Genomic DNA, 19,518 nt, shown 5'->3' on the forward strand with positions numbered 1-19,518 from the left:
AACCCCATAAGCTACATCTTTGGACTGTGGGAAGAAGCCAGAGTACACAGCGAGAGAGCCCATGCACTACCAGCAGTAAAAAGTGCCTAAAACAAGTTAAGTTGTATAGTACTATCTATCTTAATGTTCAAGCCTGAGTTTCAAACCACATAGAAACAAAGCACATGTAGTCAGTTCTGCATGCTGTAGGTCAAACTGTCAAGACATACGAGAAGACCCCTCCTAAAACCAGAGTGATGTCACCATGAAGCAAACTTTGACGGAGTCCCCCAATAACAGTGTGGTCCTCCTAAGTCACATTTGGGTGGTTAACACACACACACACACACACACACTCAGATGTTATCCAGACTTGCACTTTGAAACAATGAAAAGGACCTACAAGCCACGGTCCATGTAAATCACATCACACCCAGGTGACTGCCAAACACACACACACACAGCATCCATAAAGAATGATGATAGATTAAATTATTAGTTCATTAAGTGGTACACTGGATTATATTTACCCTTTCAGGCTCTGGATGTTTCAGGTCCAGATCATTGTTTGGAAAGCTGTTTGGTTGTGGCTTTAGGCAGCTCACAGTCTTCTGAATCTGGCTGGTCTCAGTCTTCGTGTGTAACAGATAGAGAATGAAGACAAAAGAACAGTAATCTGACAGTTACTAAAAATGCATCACTCAAGAGGATGAATAGACCATTTCACTATCGGCAAATAGCGTAAGGTACACATCGTGCATGAGAAACATTCATTAAAATCTGTCCTAGGTCAATGTTACCTCTTCAAAATCTTGCACTGAAGAAGAATGCATGGCTTCTGAGCCTTGCTGAGGCATTTCTTCATCAAGATCCTGCAACAAAGAAAAGATGGCACAAAGATTAGACCAAGTGCTCTTCTTGCAACTGTACTGGGCAGTCCTGTGCTTCTGTCTTTAATTTGCATGTGTGTGTGTGTGTGTGTGTGTGTGTGTGTGTGGGGGGGGGGGGCTTTCCACTCAAGAAATGTTTTCTTCTGAAAAAAATACTGGCTACAATAATTAACAACTGATTCCTTTGCAATCATCCATCCTCTTCCACTTATCCTTATCAGGATTGTGGGGTAGCAGTTTTGGGGCCTATACCAGCTACCATAGGGCAGTACAACCTGGACAGATCGCCAGTCTAACATGGAAGGACAAGCATTTGCATTCACACCAAAGGGCAGTTTTGAATCACCAGTTAACCTAACCCCATAAGCTACATCTTTGGACTGTGGGAAGAAGCCAGAGTACACAGCCAGAGAGAGCCCATGCATTACAGCAGTAAAAAGTGCCTAAAACAAGTTAAGAAGTTGTATAGTACTATCTATCTTAATGTTCAAGCCTGAGTTTCAAAAAATTTCAACATAGAAACAAAGCACATGCAGTCAGCTCTGCATGCTGTAGGTCAAACTGTCAAGACATACGAGAAGACCCCTCCTAAAACCAGAGTGATGTCACCATGAAGCAAACTTTGACGGAGTCCCCCAATAACAGTGTGGTCCTCCTAAGTCACATTTGGGTGGTTAACACACACACACACACACACACACTCAGATGTTATCCAGACTTGCACTTTGAAACAATGAAAAGGACCTACAAGCCACGGTCCATGTAAATCACATCACACCCAGGTGACTGCCAAACACACACACACACAGCATCCATAAAGAATGATGATAGATTAAATTATTAGTTCATTAAGTGGTACACTGGATTATATTTACCCTTTCAGGCTCTGGATGTTTCAGGTCCAGATCATTGTTTGGAAAGCTGTTTGGTTGTGGCTTTAGGCAGCTCACAGTCTTCTGAATCTGGCTGGTCTCAGTCTTCGTGTGTAACAGATAGAGAATGAAGACAAAAGAACAGTAATCTGACAGTTACTAAAAATGCATCACTCAAGAGGATGAATAGACCATTTCACTATCGGCAAATAGCGTAAGGTACACATCGTGCATGAGAAACATTCATTAAAATCTGTCCTAGGTCAATGTTACCTCTTCAAAATCTTGCACTGAAGAAGAATGCATGGCTTCTGAGCCTTGCTGAGGCATTTCTTCATCAAGATCCTGCAACAAAGAAAAGATGGCACAAAGATTAGACCAAGTGCTCTTCTTGCAACTGTACTGGGCAGGCCTGTGCTTCTGTCTTTAATTTGCATGTGTGTGTGTGTGTGTGGGGGGGGGCTTTCCACTCAAGAAATGTTTTCTTCTGAAAAAAATACTGGCTACAATAGTTAACAACTGATTCCTTTGCAATCATCCATCCTCTTCCACTTATCCTTATCAGGATTGTGGGGTAGCAGTTTTGGGGCCTATACCAGCTACCATAGGGCAGTACAACCTGGACAGATCACCAGTCTAACATGGAAGGACAAGCATTTGCATTCACACCAAAGGGCAGTTTTGAATCACCAGTTAACCTAACCCCATAAGCTACATCTTTGGACTGTGGGAAGAAGCCAGAGTACACAGCGAGAGAGCCCATGCACTACCAGCAGTAAAAAGTGCCTAAAACAAGTTAAGTTGTATAGTACTATCTATCTTAATGTTCAAGCCTGAGTTTCAAACCACATAGAAACAAAGCACATGTAGTCAGTTCTGCATGCTGTAGGTCAAACTGTCAAGAAATACGAGAAGACCCCTCCTAAAACCAGAGTGATGTCACCATGAAGCAAACTTTGACGGAGTCTCCCAATAACAGTGTGGTCCTCCTAAGTCACATTTGGGTGGTTAACACACACACACACACTCAGATGTTATCCAGACTTGCACTTTGAAACAATGAAAAGGACCTACAAGCCACAGTCCATGTAAATCACATCACACCCAGGTGACTGCCAAACACAAACACACACACAGCATCCATAAAGAATGATGATAGATTAAATTATTAGTTCATTAAGTGGTACACTGGATTATATTTACCCTTTCAGGCTCTGGATGTTTCAGGTCCAGATCATTGTTTGGAAAGCTGTTTGGTTGCGGCTTTAGGCAGCTCACAGTCTTCTGAATCTGGCTGGTCTCAGTCTTCGTGTGTAACAGATAGAGAATGAAGACAAAAGAACAGTAATCTGACAGTTACTAAAAATGCATCACTCAAGAGGATGAATAGACCATTTCACTATCGGCAAATAGCGTAAGGTACACATCGTGCATGAGAAACATTCATTAAAATCTGTCCTAGGTCAATGTTACCTCTTCAAAATCTTGCACTGAAGAAGAATGCATGGCTTCTGAGCCTTGCTGAGGCATTTCTTCATCAAGATCCTGCAACAAAGAAAAGATGGCACAAAGATTAGACCAAGTGCTCTTCTTGCAACTGTACTGGGCAGTCCTGTGCTTCTGTCTTTAATTTGCATGTGTGTGTGTGTGTGTGTGGGGGGGGGGGGCTTTCCACTGAAGAAATGTTTTCTTCTGAAAAAAAATACTGGCTACAATAATTAACAACTGATTCCTTTGCAATCATCCATCCTCTTCCACTTATCCTTATCAGGATTGTGGGGTAGCAGTTTTGGGGCCTATACCAGCTACCATAGGGCAGTACAACCTGGACAGATCGCCAGTCTAACATGGAAGGACAAGCATTTGCATTCACACCAAAGGGCAGTTTTGAATCACCAGTTAACCTAACCCCATAAGCTACATCTTTGGACTGTGGGAAGAAGCCAGAGTACACAGCCAGAGAGAGCCCATGCATTACAGCAGTAAAAAGTGCCTAAAACAAGTTAAGAAGTTGTATAGTACTATCTATCTTAATGTTCAAGCCTGAGTTTCAAAAAATTTCAACATAGAAACAAAGCACATGCAGTCAGCTCTGCATGCTGTAGGTCAAACTGTCAAGACATACGAGAAGACCCCTCCTAAAACCAGAGTGATGTCACCATGAAGCAAACTTTGACGGAGTCCCCCAATAACAGTGTGGTCCTCCTAAGTCACATTTGGGTGGTTAACACACACACACACACACACACTCAGATGTTATCCAGACTTGCACTTTGAAACAATGAAAAGGACCTACAAGCCACAGTCCATGTAAATCACATCACACCCAGGTGACTGCCAAACACACACACACACAGCATCCATAAAGAATGATGATAGATTAAATTATTAGTTCATTAAGTGGTACACTGGATTATATTTACCCTTTCAGGCTCTGGATGTTTCAGGTCCAGATCATTGTTTGGAAAGCTGTTTGGTTGCGGCTTTAGGCAGCTCACAGTCTTCTGAATCTGGCTGGTCTCCGTCTTCGTGTGTAACAGATAGAAAATGAATATACAGTGCATTTTTGAAGAGGCTTTTGAAACATTAAATAAACTGTATGAGAAAGATAAGTTTCAAGCTATTGTCTTTAAAATATTCACTGTCATGTATAGAGAATTTAAGGCCCTATGATTAAGAGACAAATAGTCAGTGTGATTTCTTTATTTTTTAAGCCATTGCTAAAGGAGTAAAACAATCACCTGTAGCAGCAACGAACTGTCACTAGGGCCCATTTATCTTCAAGGGACAAAATTTAAAATGAATCTAACTAAAGAGGCTACACAGCAAAATCTCCAGTGTTAAATTAACACTAGAGAGTGTCTATATGGGTCCACACAACACTGTTGAGTGTTGAATTAACACTTTTGACAGTGTTATATGTTTAAAAGTAACCTAGTCAGTTTTGAAGATTAACAAAGACTAACACTGAGCAGTGCTGATTTTCTAACACTGGAATATTTCTAACATTTTGAGTTATTTTCCAGTGTTAGAAAATCAGCACTGCTCAGTGTTAGCCATTGTTAATCTTCAAAACTGACTAGGTTACTTTTAAACATATAACACTGTCAAAAGTGTTAATTTAACACTCAACAGTGTTGTATTTAACACTCAGAGGTGTGGACCCTTATAGACACTCTCCAGTGTTAATTTAACACTGGAGATTTTGCTGTGTAGAATCACATCAATCACTGTTAAAATTTAGAAACCGAAAGCCATTTTTTATTTCTGCATACCTGCTGATATTTTTTTAGTGCTTTTAGAGGGCTTTGATGTGGCAGCCATCACAATTGCCTGTTTTCCATTAGTACCTACCCCTGTTTTTCCAGTAGGTTATAGTACCATGTAGTTTTTCAGTAACTACTGCACCAAGGTTCCAAGTGATCCAAAGTGATCAGAAAATTTGACATAGACTGAATGCCACCAGGTGGCTGGTCAATGGTGTCACTCGATAAGTTATGAGTGCGCCTCCTTCGTGAAAATCCAAGCCATCATTTTTGAAACTCTGAAATGTTTGAAATAGCGACCAAAATTAACAGCGTGATCCCTGAATTGAACACTAAAGTATAGACTGAGCAGCAGGCATTTTGTCACCTTGACGTCCATGCTTGCTGTGGCATTTATATCACTGGATGCTCGGCTGCATTGCTATAGTTACCCCAGGCACAGTAGGTGATACTCAATTTCAGTGAAAAACTAGATGCCCTAAGTCACGTTAAGCCAATTTGAGTAGGTACAAATGTAAAAATGGCTTAGGGTATGCAATTTATCAGTTCCAAAAAGTACAATTGTAGAAATACCTTGCATCTCCAGAGCCAATCCGAGTCACCATAATTATAGTCTATTTCTTCGCCTGGACTTATGTCTCTGCTTGCAAATAAGCATAGATGGGGCTTTCCATTGATATTTAATATTTTCATCTTAGCACTTGGACTGATGTGGTTGTCGTTGACAAGTCTGCCTAATGACCCATCTTCTTGAGATGCATCCACACTGTGGGGTTAGGCAAAAAAGTATTAGCTTAACTAGTTAGTTAGGAAGCTTTTTTTTTTCATAAATCAAAAGCAATGTGTCATTTAATCTTAATCAAACTACACTGATATAATACGCACCACCAGAGTTTTCCATCAAACTTGAATTCAAACATGAACACCTTCAGGCTGTCATGATAAACTCTGTGTCTCCGCTCACATTCTTCTTTTGTTATGAGTTTACCTCTGTATTCCAAAAGAAAGTCTCCTTTTTGGAATGGAACAGTCGTGAAAATGCCCCGACCTGAATTGCAGAGGCATACCAAGTGAGTGACAAAAGACAAAGTGACAAACTCCAAATCTAATCCAAACTAAAGACCAACTTACCTTTGAAGGCATTTATGTAGTGGATATCAAGTCCCAGTTTGTCCCTTCCAGCAGAAACATGACAGACTGCATCCTCCCGTGGAGGAATGCGTCTCCTTCGCATGTTCTCCTGTACGATTGGCTGTATTACCAAAGCATATAAAGTATTACGATTATCGTCATCATTGTCATCATCATCAGTAGTAGCAGAACTAGCAGTAGTGTAGTTTACAGCATAAACACAGCTGACTTATTCATAGTGCTAATTTATGCCTTCTTTTAAAATGTTAAAGGCCTAGTACTCAAAATGGCGACATGTGACATTTCTGTAATGGCGACTGCAGAGAGTGATACAAGTACTGAGAAAGCTTAGGCATCAAAACTGTAAGAAGTTTTTTCTTCAGGCATATAAATAAATACACGACTAAATACACTTATACCCTTGCTTTTATTTTAGGGCTGTCAGCAGAATGACAGACATTGGACAAACTGCCCGAAATTAGCTAACAGCGACATCAGGGATTTTGACTCAGACTGCGCTGGTTTAATTGTTAATCGCGTTAGTCGCGATGTCGGCATTAACACGTTTAAGCCACAATAATGCTTTAACACCGAGTAAATCCTAACACGGGTTAGCCCGCTTTATCGCGTTGACGCGGTTAGTCGTCAGCCCTATTTTATTTACTCAATGACAAACGCTGGGGCCGTTTTACTTCTTCAAAGACTCACTAACAGTCCATAAAGCATAAATTAAACCAGTTTAATATAGGCCTGTGCACCTATAATTTCATATAGTATTAAAGTCATGGTGCATTTTACATTAAAAAAGGCTTACCTTTGTGTTTTTAATCCGTCTTCGTATTGCCGTCGACATACACTTGTTAAAGGGCACGCGCGCGAAAGTTGTGGCGCCGTTTCCTGTAGGTACCGCCTATATATATAGCCTACCAATCACAATGACTTCCGGCCGTGTGTATTGAAAATGTGTATTAAATTGCAGTACCTACACACATCCACTCTAACTCGAAACGTCGCTGTGCAATACACTGGAATACACAAAAATCAGGTGAGGGGTATAGGTGGACTTTTAAGAAAATCAGAAAATCTTTTAATTATAGTTTAATAAATGAATTTACACTACAGTTTAAGCAAATACAGGTCAAAAGATAAATAATGACCTCATAAGAAGTAGAAAAAATTATTATTTAGACACTTAAAAATGCATTTACAAGTCATGTTTTAGGGGGACACATGAATACACAGCAAAAAGTCGAAATGTCCCCGGAGCCCAGGTACAGCGCAGGTCAAATGTCAATCCATACCACATAGACGCACTCACACACACACACACACACACACACACACACACACAGACACACACACACAGACACACACACACACACACACACACACACACACACACACACAGACACACACACACAGACACAGACACACACAGACACACACAGACACACACACACACACTCACACACACTCACACACACACACACACAGACACACACACACAGACACACAGACACACACACACACACACACACAGACACACACACACAGACACACACACACACACACACACACACACACACACACACACTATGCACAGACTGGTACTCTTTGTTCATACCTGTGTAAGACGTCATAATGAACTTGTGCATATTCATGTAAGCTCAATAAAGAGCAGTGTTACGAGGGAGCAGACGAGAGCGACTGAGGTCAAGTGAAGGAACGGCGCTGTCACAGTTCTCTCCCTCATCAATTGTCTGGTTCCAGCGGTGGGTCTGTGCTAGACGACCCATCACCAGCTTTTTCCACTGGTTACCAGTACGTGGTAGAATCCACTTCCAGATCTGGTTGTCTTTAAATCTGTGAATGGATTGGCTCCATCTTATCTCTCTTTAACAAAAGAATCCAAGTGGAGCCCTCAGGTCTGCAGATAAGCAGCTTCTGACCAGAACTAGACGTAAAAACAGAGGTGAGCTTTATCGATGGCTGCAGCCAAACTCTGGAACAGTCGCCCTTCACATCAGGTCGTCACCAACACTGGACATTTTTAAAAGCCGGTTGGAAACACATTTGTACTCTGTAGCTTTCAATCCTGACCAGTCTTTATAGTCATTACTGTGTATGTTTCCTATTTTCTCTCTACTCTGTGCAGCACTTTGGCTCAAGCTGTTTTTAAATGTGCTGATAAATAAATGTAGATTTCTTTGAATAAAACAGTGGAGCCGAGCTTTGAGCTCAGTGTGTAACAGTGTGTGTGTGAGAGCCATGTAATGTCCATGTGTGCATGCTGACTGTGCTGCTCTGACCCCCCTCCTCCTTTCAGGGTGGAGCCTGCTGGAGTCCGATGGTTGAGACCAGGTCTGAGGAAGTGTAAGTGTGTTTTTAATGGGATTCATGAAAACAAAGCAGCACACATTCAACCATCTTCATCATGTCAGGAGTCATCATCAAAGTGTCAATTAATGAACAGATGATGGATCAATAACTGCAGCTGGATTGTGTTTGTTCTCTCCATCAGATTCCTGTCAACTCACAATCGACACAAACACAGTGAACACAAAGCTCCAACTGTCTGACAACAACAGGAAGGTGACACGTGTGACGAAGGTTCAGTCATATCCTGATCATCCAGACAGATTTGATTACTGGGCTCAGCTGCTGTGTAGAAATGGTCTGACTGGTCGCTGTTACTGGGAGGTCGAGTGGAGAGGAAGCGTTTATATATCAGTGAGTTACAGAAGCATCAGAAGGAAAGGAGACAGAGACTGTGTGTTTGGAGAAAATGATCAGTCCTGGAGTCTGGAGTGCTATAATAATGGTCCTCGTTATGTCAGGCACAATAACAGACACACATCCATCTCCTCCTCCTCCTCCTCCTCCTCTGTCTCTAACAGAGCAGCAGTGTATGTGGACTGTCCTGCTGGCACTCTGTCCTTCTACAGAGTCTCCTCTGACACTCTGATCCACCTCCACACCTTCAACACCACATTCACTCAAACTCTTTATCCTGGGTTTATGGTCTGGTCTGGTGCCTCAGTGTCCCTGTGCTGAGTGGAGTGTAAAGAGTGTCTCCTGTTACAGAAACACTCTGACTGTTGAACAGATAGTTCAGTCTGTACATGTCTGTCTCTTTCACTCACAAACACGTTTTCAGATTCATGGATTCAATCAGTTGATGTTTGAAACTCTTCTAAATGATTCCTTGTAAACTTCTTCAGTCACAAACAAACAGGAAGTGATGTCACATGTGTTCCTGTCCACACAGCAGAATGAGTCTATTGCTGACAGTGATGTACAAACAGAGTGAGCATTTCTGAGGCCCAAAATAAACTGAGTAGTTCACTGAATGAACAATGGACTGTGAGCTCAGTTCCTTCATCATTAGTATGGATTATATATGTATATGTATTATATTAGTATCATATATATCAGGTGCTGCTGCTTTCAGTCATTGTGCAAATGTGCTGTTTGTAAGCTTGTAAAGCTGCAGTCAGCTGAGACTGAAGAAGTCACCTGATCAGTGAGCAAACGTTTCTGAAAACGTCCAGATGAACAGAATCAACCTTTTGGGATCAGCCAGCAATGCAGCATCATTGTTGTTCAGCTTCAGAGGTTTGCAGGAATGAACTGATGACCAGAAACAGCTGCAAAGTCCAAGAAAATACCAGCTGGAGTTCAGCTGCATTTGAAGAAGTCAAAGAAAAGTAAGGATGGCAAAGGGCGACGTTTTCTTCCAAAGAGCTGCAAACATGGTCGACGCCTCATTAGAAGAATCATCTGGACATTTGTGAGGAACTCTAACCAAGAAAGCAACGTCACACAGATCCAACAGACAGTTTCCATGACTGCAAGTGTTGAGTGGAAAAATGCTACATTGCATTATTGCATCCTCTCACCACAGGAGGCGCTGTTGGCACCACTGATTGCTGATCAGCTGTTCTCTGATGATCTGATTGATACTGTGAATAACGGGACTCACTGAACTCTGTGACACAGTGAAGATTACAGAGTTTAACTTCACCCTTTAAGACTGACCACAGAACCAAGTCCGCCAGAGCTTTTGTTATATTTTTACATGCTGTGGAGCCATTTGTGGGAGCATTTCAAGTTGCTATACATCAATACAACTGTTATAGCCCTAATTTTAATAATATGTATGCATTAAGTCCATAGTAACTACATAAACTGCAAAAACAACCTCTGCTCATCCATCTCTGTGTGTATCAGGATACATTTGGCTCATAATACACAGAAAAATCAGAGTTATTACCTGTAATAAATGTGAAAGATTCCTGCAGTGATAACCAGGCAGGACTGAAACACATCCAAGCTGTCACCACGGTAACAGCACCGCCCATCCACAGGTGAGGGGAGGAGCAAAAAGAGGGACTTTGACCATTTTATACTAAAAACACTCAACTAATGTTTCTAATATGAAACAAATAAGCCCACATTAATGTGAGCGTTTATTAAATAATAATAATGATGATTTCCTCCTGATCTCATTTCCACAGCAGAGAAAACTGTGGTGTATATTGAGGTGGAGGGTGTGGTCTGTGGCTCAGGTGTAGAGTGAGGGTGGGGTGCACCACAGCAGCATGCTGGGACTGCTGAGGGTGGAGGAGGGAGTGATGGTGACATCAGAGCTGCAGCACAGAGACCAGTGAACACACAGTCTGTTCATCTTTGCATAGATACAATATACAGCACAATATTGAATGACAGACACGCTGTGGGAGCTTCCACAGATACACTGACGTCAGCATCCAGAGTCCTCCTGCTGCTCCCCCCTCAGAGCCCCGTGATCAGCACCAACACATTCAGTTAGATGACAGAGTCCAGCTGCAGCTAGAATCAGCTCCCCTCTGTGAACAACAGCACAGCGTCAGTGTTTCACACTCAGTGAAAGGAGGAAACAGCAGAAGAACACCATGTGTGCTACGTTTCCCAGGACACACTACAAACTGCACAAATACAGAGCAGCACGTGGAAGGACCTGGAGCTGCATTTACAGAGCTGCAGACAGCGTGATGTCCTGTATGGACAGGTGGAAGGAACCAAGTCCTCAGCTGGAACACTCGTGTTTGTCCACAGACAGGAAACACAGCAGGAAACTTCCTCACAGAAGTGCAGCTCATGGATAACACACTTCCTGTCAGTCAGAATGAGGCTGCAGCCAAACACAGAAAGGTGTTTTTGTCCAGATGAGCCCAGAGAAGAAACACGAGTGTTCACAGACATCAGAAGCTCAGAGAGGTGAAACATGAGGTTGGAGTCCTCGTCAGCATCCAGAAGAGCTGCTGTGAAACCCTGAGTACTCATGACAGACTCTGATGGCACAAACACATCATGATTCAAACAGAAAGACAAACATGGAGCTCCTGATCCTCCTGCATGAGAACAAGCTGACATGAGCGCTGTGTCTGAGAGTGTCTCCCTGTCACAGTGACAATAACACAGCTGCTGCTCACAGTCATTAAACTGACCTGAGGTCAGCTGTGCTCCTTACATATGAACCATGTGACCTCACATCAGTGCTGTGGATGACTGTAGTCATAGAAGAGTAGAGCTGTAGCAGGTGGTGTGAGGAGGAGGTGGTGTATTGTAGTTAACGCAGTACTGAAACACTCCAGCAGAGGGCGCTGTTAAGTCCTTATTGTAACACAGTTACTGTGTGCAGTTAGACTTCATACATAATCTGCACTTATTTCCATCAGACATGCTGTCAGTAAATGATTGGTTTCTATTGATTCTACTTCCTGTTGACTCGTTTGATGACAGTGAAACAATCACAGCTGATTGTGTGATGATGTAAACTGTCACTGTTACATTCAGTGTGTGTGACATAATGTTAGTGCAGGCTGATAACAGCCTGGTTCTGTTAGAAACACATGAACGTGTCCATAGATCAGTGTGTGTTTAACATGAGAGCTTCAGCCCTGCTGATGTGTTAAATAAAGACATGCAGGAAAACTGATGAGACTCTGAAATAACTCTTTATATTTATAATGTAACTCTGCATCAAAAGAACAACAAAGGATCCCAGACAGGTTTCTGTGAACAAAGACCATTCTGATGTTTCTGTGTTTCTAACACTTTGACATTATTAGTAAACAGACTGCAGTGAGCAGCATTTATAAAGAGCTTCTATATAAAGATATGACAGCTGTTTGACAAGTTTATCACTCTGTGTTTGGACCTGATCAGTCCAGCTGTTTACTTGAAACATGTTCATTTACCTGTTCTGTTATATTCATGTTCTTGTCTCTGTTGAAAACACATTTTAATGTCCCTCAGATTTTTCTCCCAGATGAATAAATATAAAAATGACACAAACTGACTGCAGCTACTTTTTGTCCTTTCTGTCAAAAACCTTCATGTGACTCATGAGAGACACGTTTCAGCTGTTTGTGACAGATCAGAGGCCAACAAGTCATTTATAACACTTTCCATCATTGTTTAAAGTTCTCAGTGTTTCTGTGTTGCTGCGTATAGGATCTCCCAGCATCATCACTGTGCTGTCCAATCATTGTGTGCGAGGTTACCCTTATAGTGCGATGTGTGTTTGCACAAAGAGAAGCATGTGTGTCAAATATAAATAAGCACAGAACAGAAACAGCTGCTCGTTTCTTCTGTTTAGAGTCAAGTTAGTGTTTTGTGTCTTTGTTTGAGGCCTGATGTCGAGCAGAGGTGTGTGTAACTGCACTGGTCTGTTATATGTGTGAAGTGTGTGCTTCTCTTCAGCATCATCTTTGTCACTGCTGATTCCTTTGTGTCATCATGTGTTGAGAAGAGAGAACAGTTATAACGGAGGAGCAAAAGGAAGCCCTGAAATCTGCATCAACAAGGAAGTGTTGGCTCACCAGTGATCCCAGCAGAGCCACTGGTTTGGCTCCAGTTGTTCTAGATTCAATGATGTTGTTGCTACAGATACATGTCAGCATCTTTATTGAATTTAATATGAAGCAGAAATGGTGTCATTAGGAGAAGAAGAGGAGAACAAGTCCGGCGAGGAGGCAGCAGCTCTTAAAGATGAAACAGCAGCTCAGCCCTGAGCTCAGAGAGCTGCACATGAAAAAGCTCCTCAAGCAGATCCTGTCAGAGGTTTGTCATCAACAGGAGGAACTGTTCACATCATAGGATGAAGATGCTGTCAGCTGGATGAAGAAGGTTATTTAATGCAAACGTTCACACTGAAGTCAAATTGTTGTCGTGTTGAACAGATTCATGTACTGATCGTCTCCAGAATGTTAGAAGAGCTTCAATGAATCATTAGAAACAACTTACAGCTGCACAGCTGTGTCAAACACATCTGTGTGTCATTGTGGGATTGTTGTGTTTCTACATGTGACACACGTCTAAAACATGCACACAATCTGAACACAAACAGGGACTCATGTGTTCCCACAGCCAGATGCTGAGAGCCATTTCCTTGTAGTCCTGTGTCTACATACATGAACCATTAGATGTTATTGGAATGATTGTCAGCTCTGATAGTTTCATGTGCGTTTAGCTGGACGCTGTTTGATCCTCGACATGTTTAAAGGTGTCCAGTCCTGAGACACTGGGGCTGGAAACAGCTGTGATGTCATTGGACTGTCACACAGACAGAAGTGCATGAAGTGAGCAGCCGAGGAGCCGCTGATGTTTTGGATTCAACAGCATTTGAAAGGTCGACACAGACACATTTGCACACAGAAAGCTGAATCTGTCATATGCCACAGTGAACTCACTGTTCAGTGTTTTTCAGGAAGCTTCTTAACTGCCTCTGCTGCCAAACAAGCAGCTGATGTCCTTGAGAAGAAGCTGAAGAAGTCTTCAACAACAAATACAGGAAGTGGACTTTCAAATACTAGATTCACTTTAGACTCACAGAGAAATGACTCAACCAGCTGTGTTTGACTATATGAAAGGTCAGTGTGTGTCTGCACACAGACTGTTGTGTTGGACTGTTATTCAGTTGTCTGCTGAATGTTTTCAAATGTCTGCATCTCAGCTGTGATGAGGCTGGGGGTCATGGGAGGCCACCGTAGCAGCCTCTTCAACATCATGACATCATCATAAATGCTGCTGGACTGTCTGATGGGCTGACGGTGAAAAAGCCGTCGGGAAGGAAACAGAAGACGTTTCAGAGGCTGCAGCAGATTTCTTTGATTCGGGGCCTTTTTCAGCTTTATTGGACAGAGCAGTGAAGATAAGTGACAGCAAAGCAGAGAGAAAGGGGGCGTGGCCCGGGTCAAAGCCAGGCCAGCTGCTCTCCACCTTGTGGTCACCTGCTCATCCTAGTGAGCTCCACCAGCAGCCCTTTCACACACTTTACACTGTCAAACACTGTGTGTGGACCTCAGCTAACAACAGGCTACATTTAAGTCTGGACTACATGCTTTTATATTGTTTTTATTCCATCAGCAGCTCAACATCATGAGCAGCTTTGACATAAAGACATCAAACTCAAGCTGACTTTAAACTACTTTTAATACAGGGGCTCAAAAACAACAACATCTTTATTATATATCAGGACAGAAAGTCATTTCATCTCAAAGGGAAACAGCTTTATTTGGAATAACCAGCACTATCAACTGGTTTGGGATCTCCACCAGTTTCATGTCTTTGCAGCTTCTCCAACAAAGTTCCTGTAAAATCAGCATGTTTGTCTTTATTGGTTTGATAGTGATTGATTATTCAGTCCCAATCTGCTGTCATCGAAAGAACAAAATGATGTTTCTATGAGTCACAAAGCTCCAGATGTTGTCGGCTTCACAAAGAAAACAAAGAACTTAAACACAAAGTGTTTGGAGCCAAAATGTTCCCAAGCTCCTCTTTTTGAAATGGCAGAGGTACAGTGGTGTCTAACAGCACACTGTGGAAGGCAAACATGTTATTGTTGGATGAAACTTCATGAATCCTTTGTAGATTTGAGCTGTTGGAGCCTTTCTTTTCTCTTCAGGTGTACAGATGCTGAGGAGGCAGGTGAAGCAGGTGGAGCTGTTGTGATGCTGGCAGAGGGTGTGTCTTAGTAACTCTGTGAGGCAGAACTGGATCCAACATTGTGGATGTGTTGATGTTGGAGCCATTAAGAGTCTCTGGCCACACTGTAGGATTTCCCTTTGATCCACTGTGGGGGCATTTTGGAGTCTGTCAGTGAAACTCTTCATGTTTGTGTTTGACTCCAGTTTATAGAAACAGAGAAATGTGTCATGCTTTTGTTCGGCCTCCACAAATACACACATTTGTTCATTGGTTGGACTTTTTGGAAGGAGACACATTGAAAACCATGTTAATAAGATCTTGTTGTTTCCTGTGGATCCGACACAGAGAGTGGACTTCAGACAGAAAGCGTGGAAGAGATTTTAGAGGCCGTGTGTGGCAACAGGAAGTTTCTGTGTGTTTGCTGATCTTACATGTGGAAAACAACACGTGATGTTTGTGAAGTTCTACAATGATCATTGTTCTCACAGCATTTTGAGTGGGAACAGTTCAAACTGGGAGTAGTGGGAGTTATTTACTGATTGAAACAAGCTGAATGTTTCTGTGACGATGAAGATCAGCAGCTCAGCTGATCAATGAACTGACATCTATCAGTCGTTTCATGAGATGAAGTCATCAGCAGACATTTGTTCTGACTGTGTGATGAATGTCAGAACGTCAGGGCTCTGCTTTAGTCACTGCTTGATGATCATTGGCTCATTGTTGAATCCAGGGGCCCAGTCTGACCTCTGACCTTTGTCTTCTGTGTTATCTCCACTTTCATGTCTGATCTTCTACTTGTAGTCCTGTGTCTACATATACAGTGGCTTTCAAAAGTATTCGGCCCCCTTGAACTTTCCCACATTTTGTCACATTACAGCCACAAACATGAATCAATTTTATTGGACTTCCAGGTGAAAGACCAACACAAAGTGGTGCACACGTGAGAAGTGGAACGAAAATCATACATTTATTTCCATTTATTTTTACAAATAAATAACTGCAAAGTGGGGTGTGCGTAATTATTCAGCCCCCTGAGTCAACACTTTGTAGAACCACCTTTTGCTGCAGTTCCAGCTGCCAGTCTTTTAGGGTCTGTCTCTGCCAGCTTTGCACATCTACAGACTGAAATCTTTGCCCATTCTTCTTTGCAAAACAGCTCCAGCTCAGTCAGATTAGATGGACAGCGTTTGTGAACAGCAGAAATTGAAATTGAAATTGCAGTGAAGTCAGCTAGAAACTTACAGTGACGTGGACATCATGCAAAGACTGCCAGACTCTGTAATACTGCAAATGATCAGTGACTCAGGTTAACACTAAACTTTAAACGGCACCTCTGTGTCTCTGTGTGCTGAACATCTAGGATTGAGTCAGGCTGCATCAGCTGAAGCTGTTATTTGTATATATCAGTATTTTTTTATTCAGGTGTGGGGAAAATACGTAAGACTGCAGTGAAGCGATGCACCAGATGAATCCCTGGCCAAAGGTATCGTACTCAAATCAGACTACTGATCCAGCCACATCAGCCTTTTGTGAGGTCTGTTTAAAGTAGACTAAAAGTGAACTGCAGGTTCCTGAGAGGTGGACTGTGAGCACAGAAACACATGTTCATACATACAGCTGCAGCAAACTTACATTAATTTTAAATAGATTTGTTACTCTGATGTCTGTCTCTGTGTTAGTCCTCTGACAGACTGGTGACCTGTCCAGGTGTGCTCTACCTACTACTGGGACAGGTTCCAGCCTCTGTAATAGAAATGTTCTGTTATTCTCATTTAAAGTGTTTAAGTGCTTATGCATATGCTTAGTTGTGACACTGTTATAGACTGTTCAGTGAAAGTTGCTAAAACTAGATGAACTTACTTCAGCAGTTTGAGAAAACAACTCCCTTTACAGGTGCTGATAAGGCCAAGGGCACAAAACAGCACAACCATTGATGCGTTAGGTTTCATAGCGAGACACGTGAAGTGTGGTAGGATCAGTTTGTAACTTCCTCCCTCTTCCTTGGAAGGCATAAAGGAGGAGGAGCACGACCTCTGTGGCAGCGCTGACATGACTGAACTGTGATGTTTGATGTGTGTTGGCGCAGTAATAAATAGCTTGATCACAGCTCTTTCTGTGTTGCAGACTTTATTTAAAAAATTCCACGAAACCCCCCCCCCCTCCCACTGTGAACCTGAATTGAATATTCAGAAGACATTTGTTTAAATAGTTCTACAAATCTGAGCTGTTGGTGTGTCCTTGGATTGTGTGGTAATAATATTAGAGCCTGCAATCTTTCTTACTGGATCTCTACTATGAGTCATGTTACCTGAGATTAGTTCTATGTTTACCTGTCAGCCTGGACGAATGTGCTGTGTGAAGAATGTAAATGACATCAGATCTGAACTGCTTACATCTAAGGAGCCTGTTCATATTTAATTGTAATATGAACCAATGATTTTCTGATTGATTGCTGATATATACAGTGGGGCAAAAAAGTATTTAGTCAGCCACCGATTGTCATCATTTTAGGTGGGGGAACTTGCACAGAGGTCAGTAATTTGCACCAGAGGTACACTTCAACTGTGAGAGACAGAATGTGAAAAAAAAAAATCCATGAATCCACATGGTAGGATTTGTAAAGAATTTATTCGTAAATCAGGGTGGAAAATAAGTATTTGGTCAATAACAAAAACACAACTCAGTACTTTGTAACATAACCTTTGTTGGCAATAACAGAGGTCAAACGTTTACTATAGGTCTTTACCAGGTTTGCACACACAGTAGCTGGTATTTTGGCCCATTCCTCCATGCAGATCTTCTCGAGAGCAGTGATGTTTTGGGGCTGTCGCCGAGCAACACGGACTTTCAACTCCCGCCACAGATTTTCTATGGGGTTGAGGTCTGGAGACTGGCTAGGCCACTCCAGGACTTTCAAATGCTTCTTATGGAGCCACTCCTTTGTTGCCCGGGCGGTGTGTTTTGGATCATTGTCATGTTGGAAGACCCAGCCGCGTTTCATCTTCAAAGTTCTCACTGATGGAAGGAGGTTTTGGCTCAAAATCTCACGATACATGACCCCATTCATTCTGTCCTTAACACGGATCAGTCGTCCTGTCCCCTTGGCAGAAAAACAGCCCCATAGCATGATGTTTCCACCCCCATGCTTCACAGTAGGTATGGTGTTCTTGGGATGCAACTCAGTATTCTTCTTCCTCCAAACACGACGAGTTGAGTTTATACCAAAAAGTTCTACTTTGGTTTCATCTGACCACATGACATTCTCCCAATCCTCTGCTGTATCATCCATGTGCTCTCTGGCAAACTTCAGACGGGCCTGGACATGCACTGGCTTCAGCAGCGGAACACGTCTGGCACTGCGGGATTTGATTCCCTGCCGTTGTAGTGTGTTACTGATGGTGACCTTTGTTACTTTGGTCCCAGCTCTCTGCAGGTCATTCACCAGGCCCCCCGTGTGGTTCTGGGATCTTTGCTCACCGTTCTCATGATCATTTTGACCCCACGGGATGAGATCTTGCGTGGAGCCCCAGATCGTGGGAGATTATCAGTGGTCTTGTATGTCTTCCATTTTCTGATGATTGCTCCCACAGTTGATTTTTTCACACCAAGCTGCTTGCCTATTGTAGATTCACTCTTCCCAGTCTGGTGCAGGTCTACAATACTTTTCCTGGTGTCCTTCGAAAGCTGTTTGGTCTTGGCCATGGCGGAGTTTGGAGTCTGACTGTTTGAGGCTGTGGACAGGTGTCTTTTATACAGATGATGAGTTCAAACAGGTGCCATTCATACAGGTAACGAGTGGGGGACAGAAAAGCTTCTTACATAAGACGTTACAGGTCTGTGAGAGCCAGAGATTTTCCATGTTTGAGGTGACCAAATACTTATTTTCCACCCTGATTTACGGATAAATTCTTTACAAATCCTACCATGTGGATTCATGGATTTTTTTTTCACATTCTGTCTCTCACAGTTGAAGTGTACCTCTGGTGCAAATTACTGACCTCTGTCATCATTTTAAGTGGGGGAACTTGCACAATCGGTGGCTGACTAAATACTTTTTTGCCCCACTGTGTGTGTGTATATATATATATATATATATATATATATATATATATATATATATATATATATATATATATATATATATATATATATATGTATATATATATATATCCATGGAGAAGGAGGCTAGAGGACAAGATCAAAGTAGCACGGAGAGAGGTTAGCCAACTAACGGAGTTGCAGAAAGGTGCGACGAATAAGGTGCCTAAGAAGTACAGCAAGCTGTCCATACCTGAGGCCTTGGAAACTGCCAAGCAAAGACTCACAGCCTTGGCCAGCCGCTTGAGGAGGTACACCAGAGAGATAGAAGGCAGGAGAATAAACCAGCTGTTCTCCACAGAACCAGCA

General features: G+C 42.3%; 3 protein-coding genes across 4 annotated transcripts in view; 1 reads left to right on the forward strand and 2 right to left on the reverse strand.

The window, feature by feature from the left end:
• The window catches only part of LOC309697017 (uncharacterized protein), a gene marked incomplete at both ends in the record, with an annotated part of 6,501 nt that extends 1,986 nt beyond the window's left edge, over window positions 1-4,515 (reverse strand). Inside the window, 5 exons of the mRNA XM_082518632.1 lie at window positions 1,745-1,846; window positions 2,015-2,086; window positions 2,945-3,046; window positions 3,215-3,286; window positions 4,483-4,515. Of these exons, the coding sequence (XP_082374758.1) occupies window positions 1,745-1,846; window positions 2,015-2,086; window positions 2,945-3,046; window positions 3,215-3,286; window positions 4,483-4,515 (381 nt within the window). The remainder of the gene's footprint in view (window positions 1-1,744; window positions 1,847-2,014; window positions 2,087-2,944; window positions 3,047-3,214; window positions 3,287-4,482) is intronic.
• LOC309702201 (protein NLRC3-like) overlaps window positions 1-19,518 on the forward strand; it is a 143,472-nt gene that overhangs the window by 50,782 nt on the left and 73,172 nt on the right. The window lies entirely within an intron of this gene.
• LOC309702348 (histone-lysine N-methyltransferase set-1-like) lies at window positions 4,978-7,931 on the reverse strand. Its single transcript, XM_082527040.1, has 6 exons — window positions 6,953-7,931; window positions 6,139-6,259; window positions 5,893-6,055; window positions 5,581-5,773; window positions 5,375-5,428; window positions 4,978-5,285 (listed from the first exon to the last, which is right to left on the reverse strand). The coding sequence occupies exons 1-6, from the start codon at window positions 6,989-6,991 to the stop codon at window positions 5,175-5,177; spliced, it is 681 nt and encodes a 226-aa protein (XP_082383166.1). The 5' UTR covers window positions 6,992-7,931; the 3' UTR covers window positions 4,978-5,174.

This window comes from Aulonocara stuartgranti (assembly GCF_965226115.1).
Source record: "Aulonocara stuartgranti genome assembly, chromosome: 3".
In the NCBI taxonomy this organism is placed as follows: domain Eukaryota; kingdom Metazoa; phylum Chordata; class Actinopteri; order Cichliformes; family Cichlidae; genus Aulonocara; species Aulonocara stuartgranti.

Excerpts from the sequence above, each read along its gene's own strand:
- LOC309702348 (XM_082527040.1), bottom strand. The coding sequence starts at position 6,991 with ATGTCGACGGCAATACGAAGACGGATTAAAAACACAAAG. Across the intron at positions 6,260-6,952 it reads GACGGATTAAAAACACAAAG|CCAATCGTACAGGAGAACAT; the intron begins GTAAGCCTTTTT and ends TTGGTAATACAG. Across the intron at positions 5,286-5,374 it reads CAGCAAGCATGGACGTCAAG|AGTTTCAAAAATGATGGCTT; the intron begins GTGACAAAATGC and ends CAAACATTTCAG.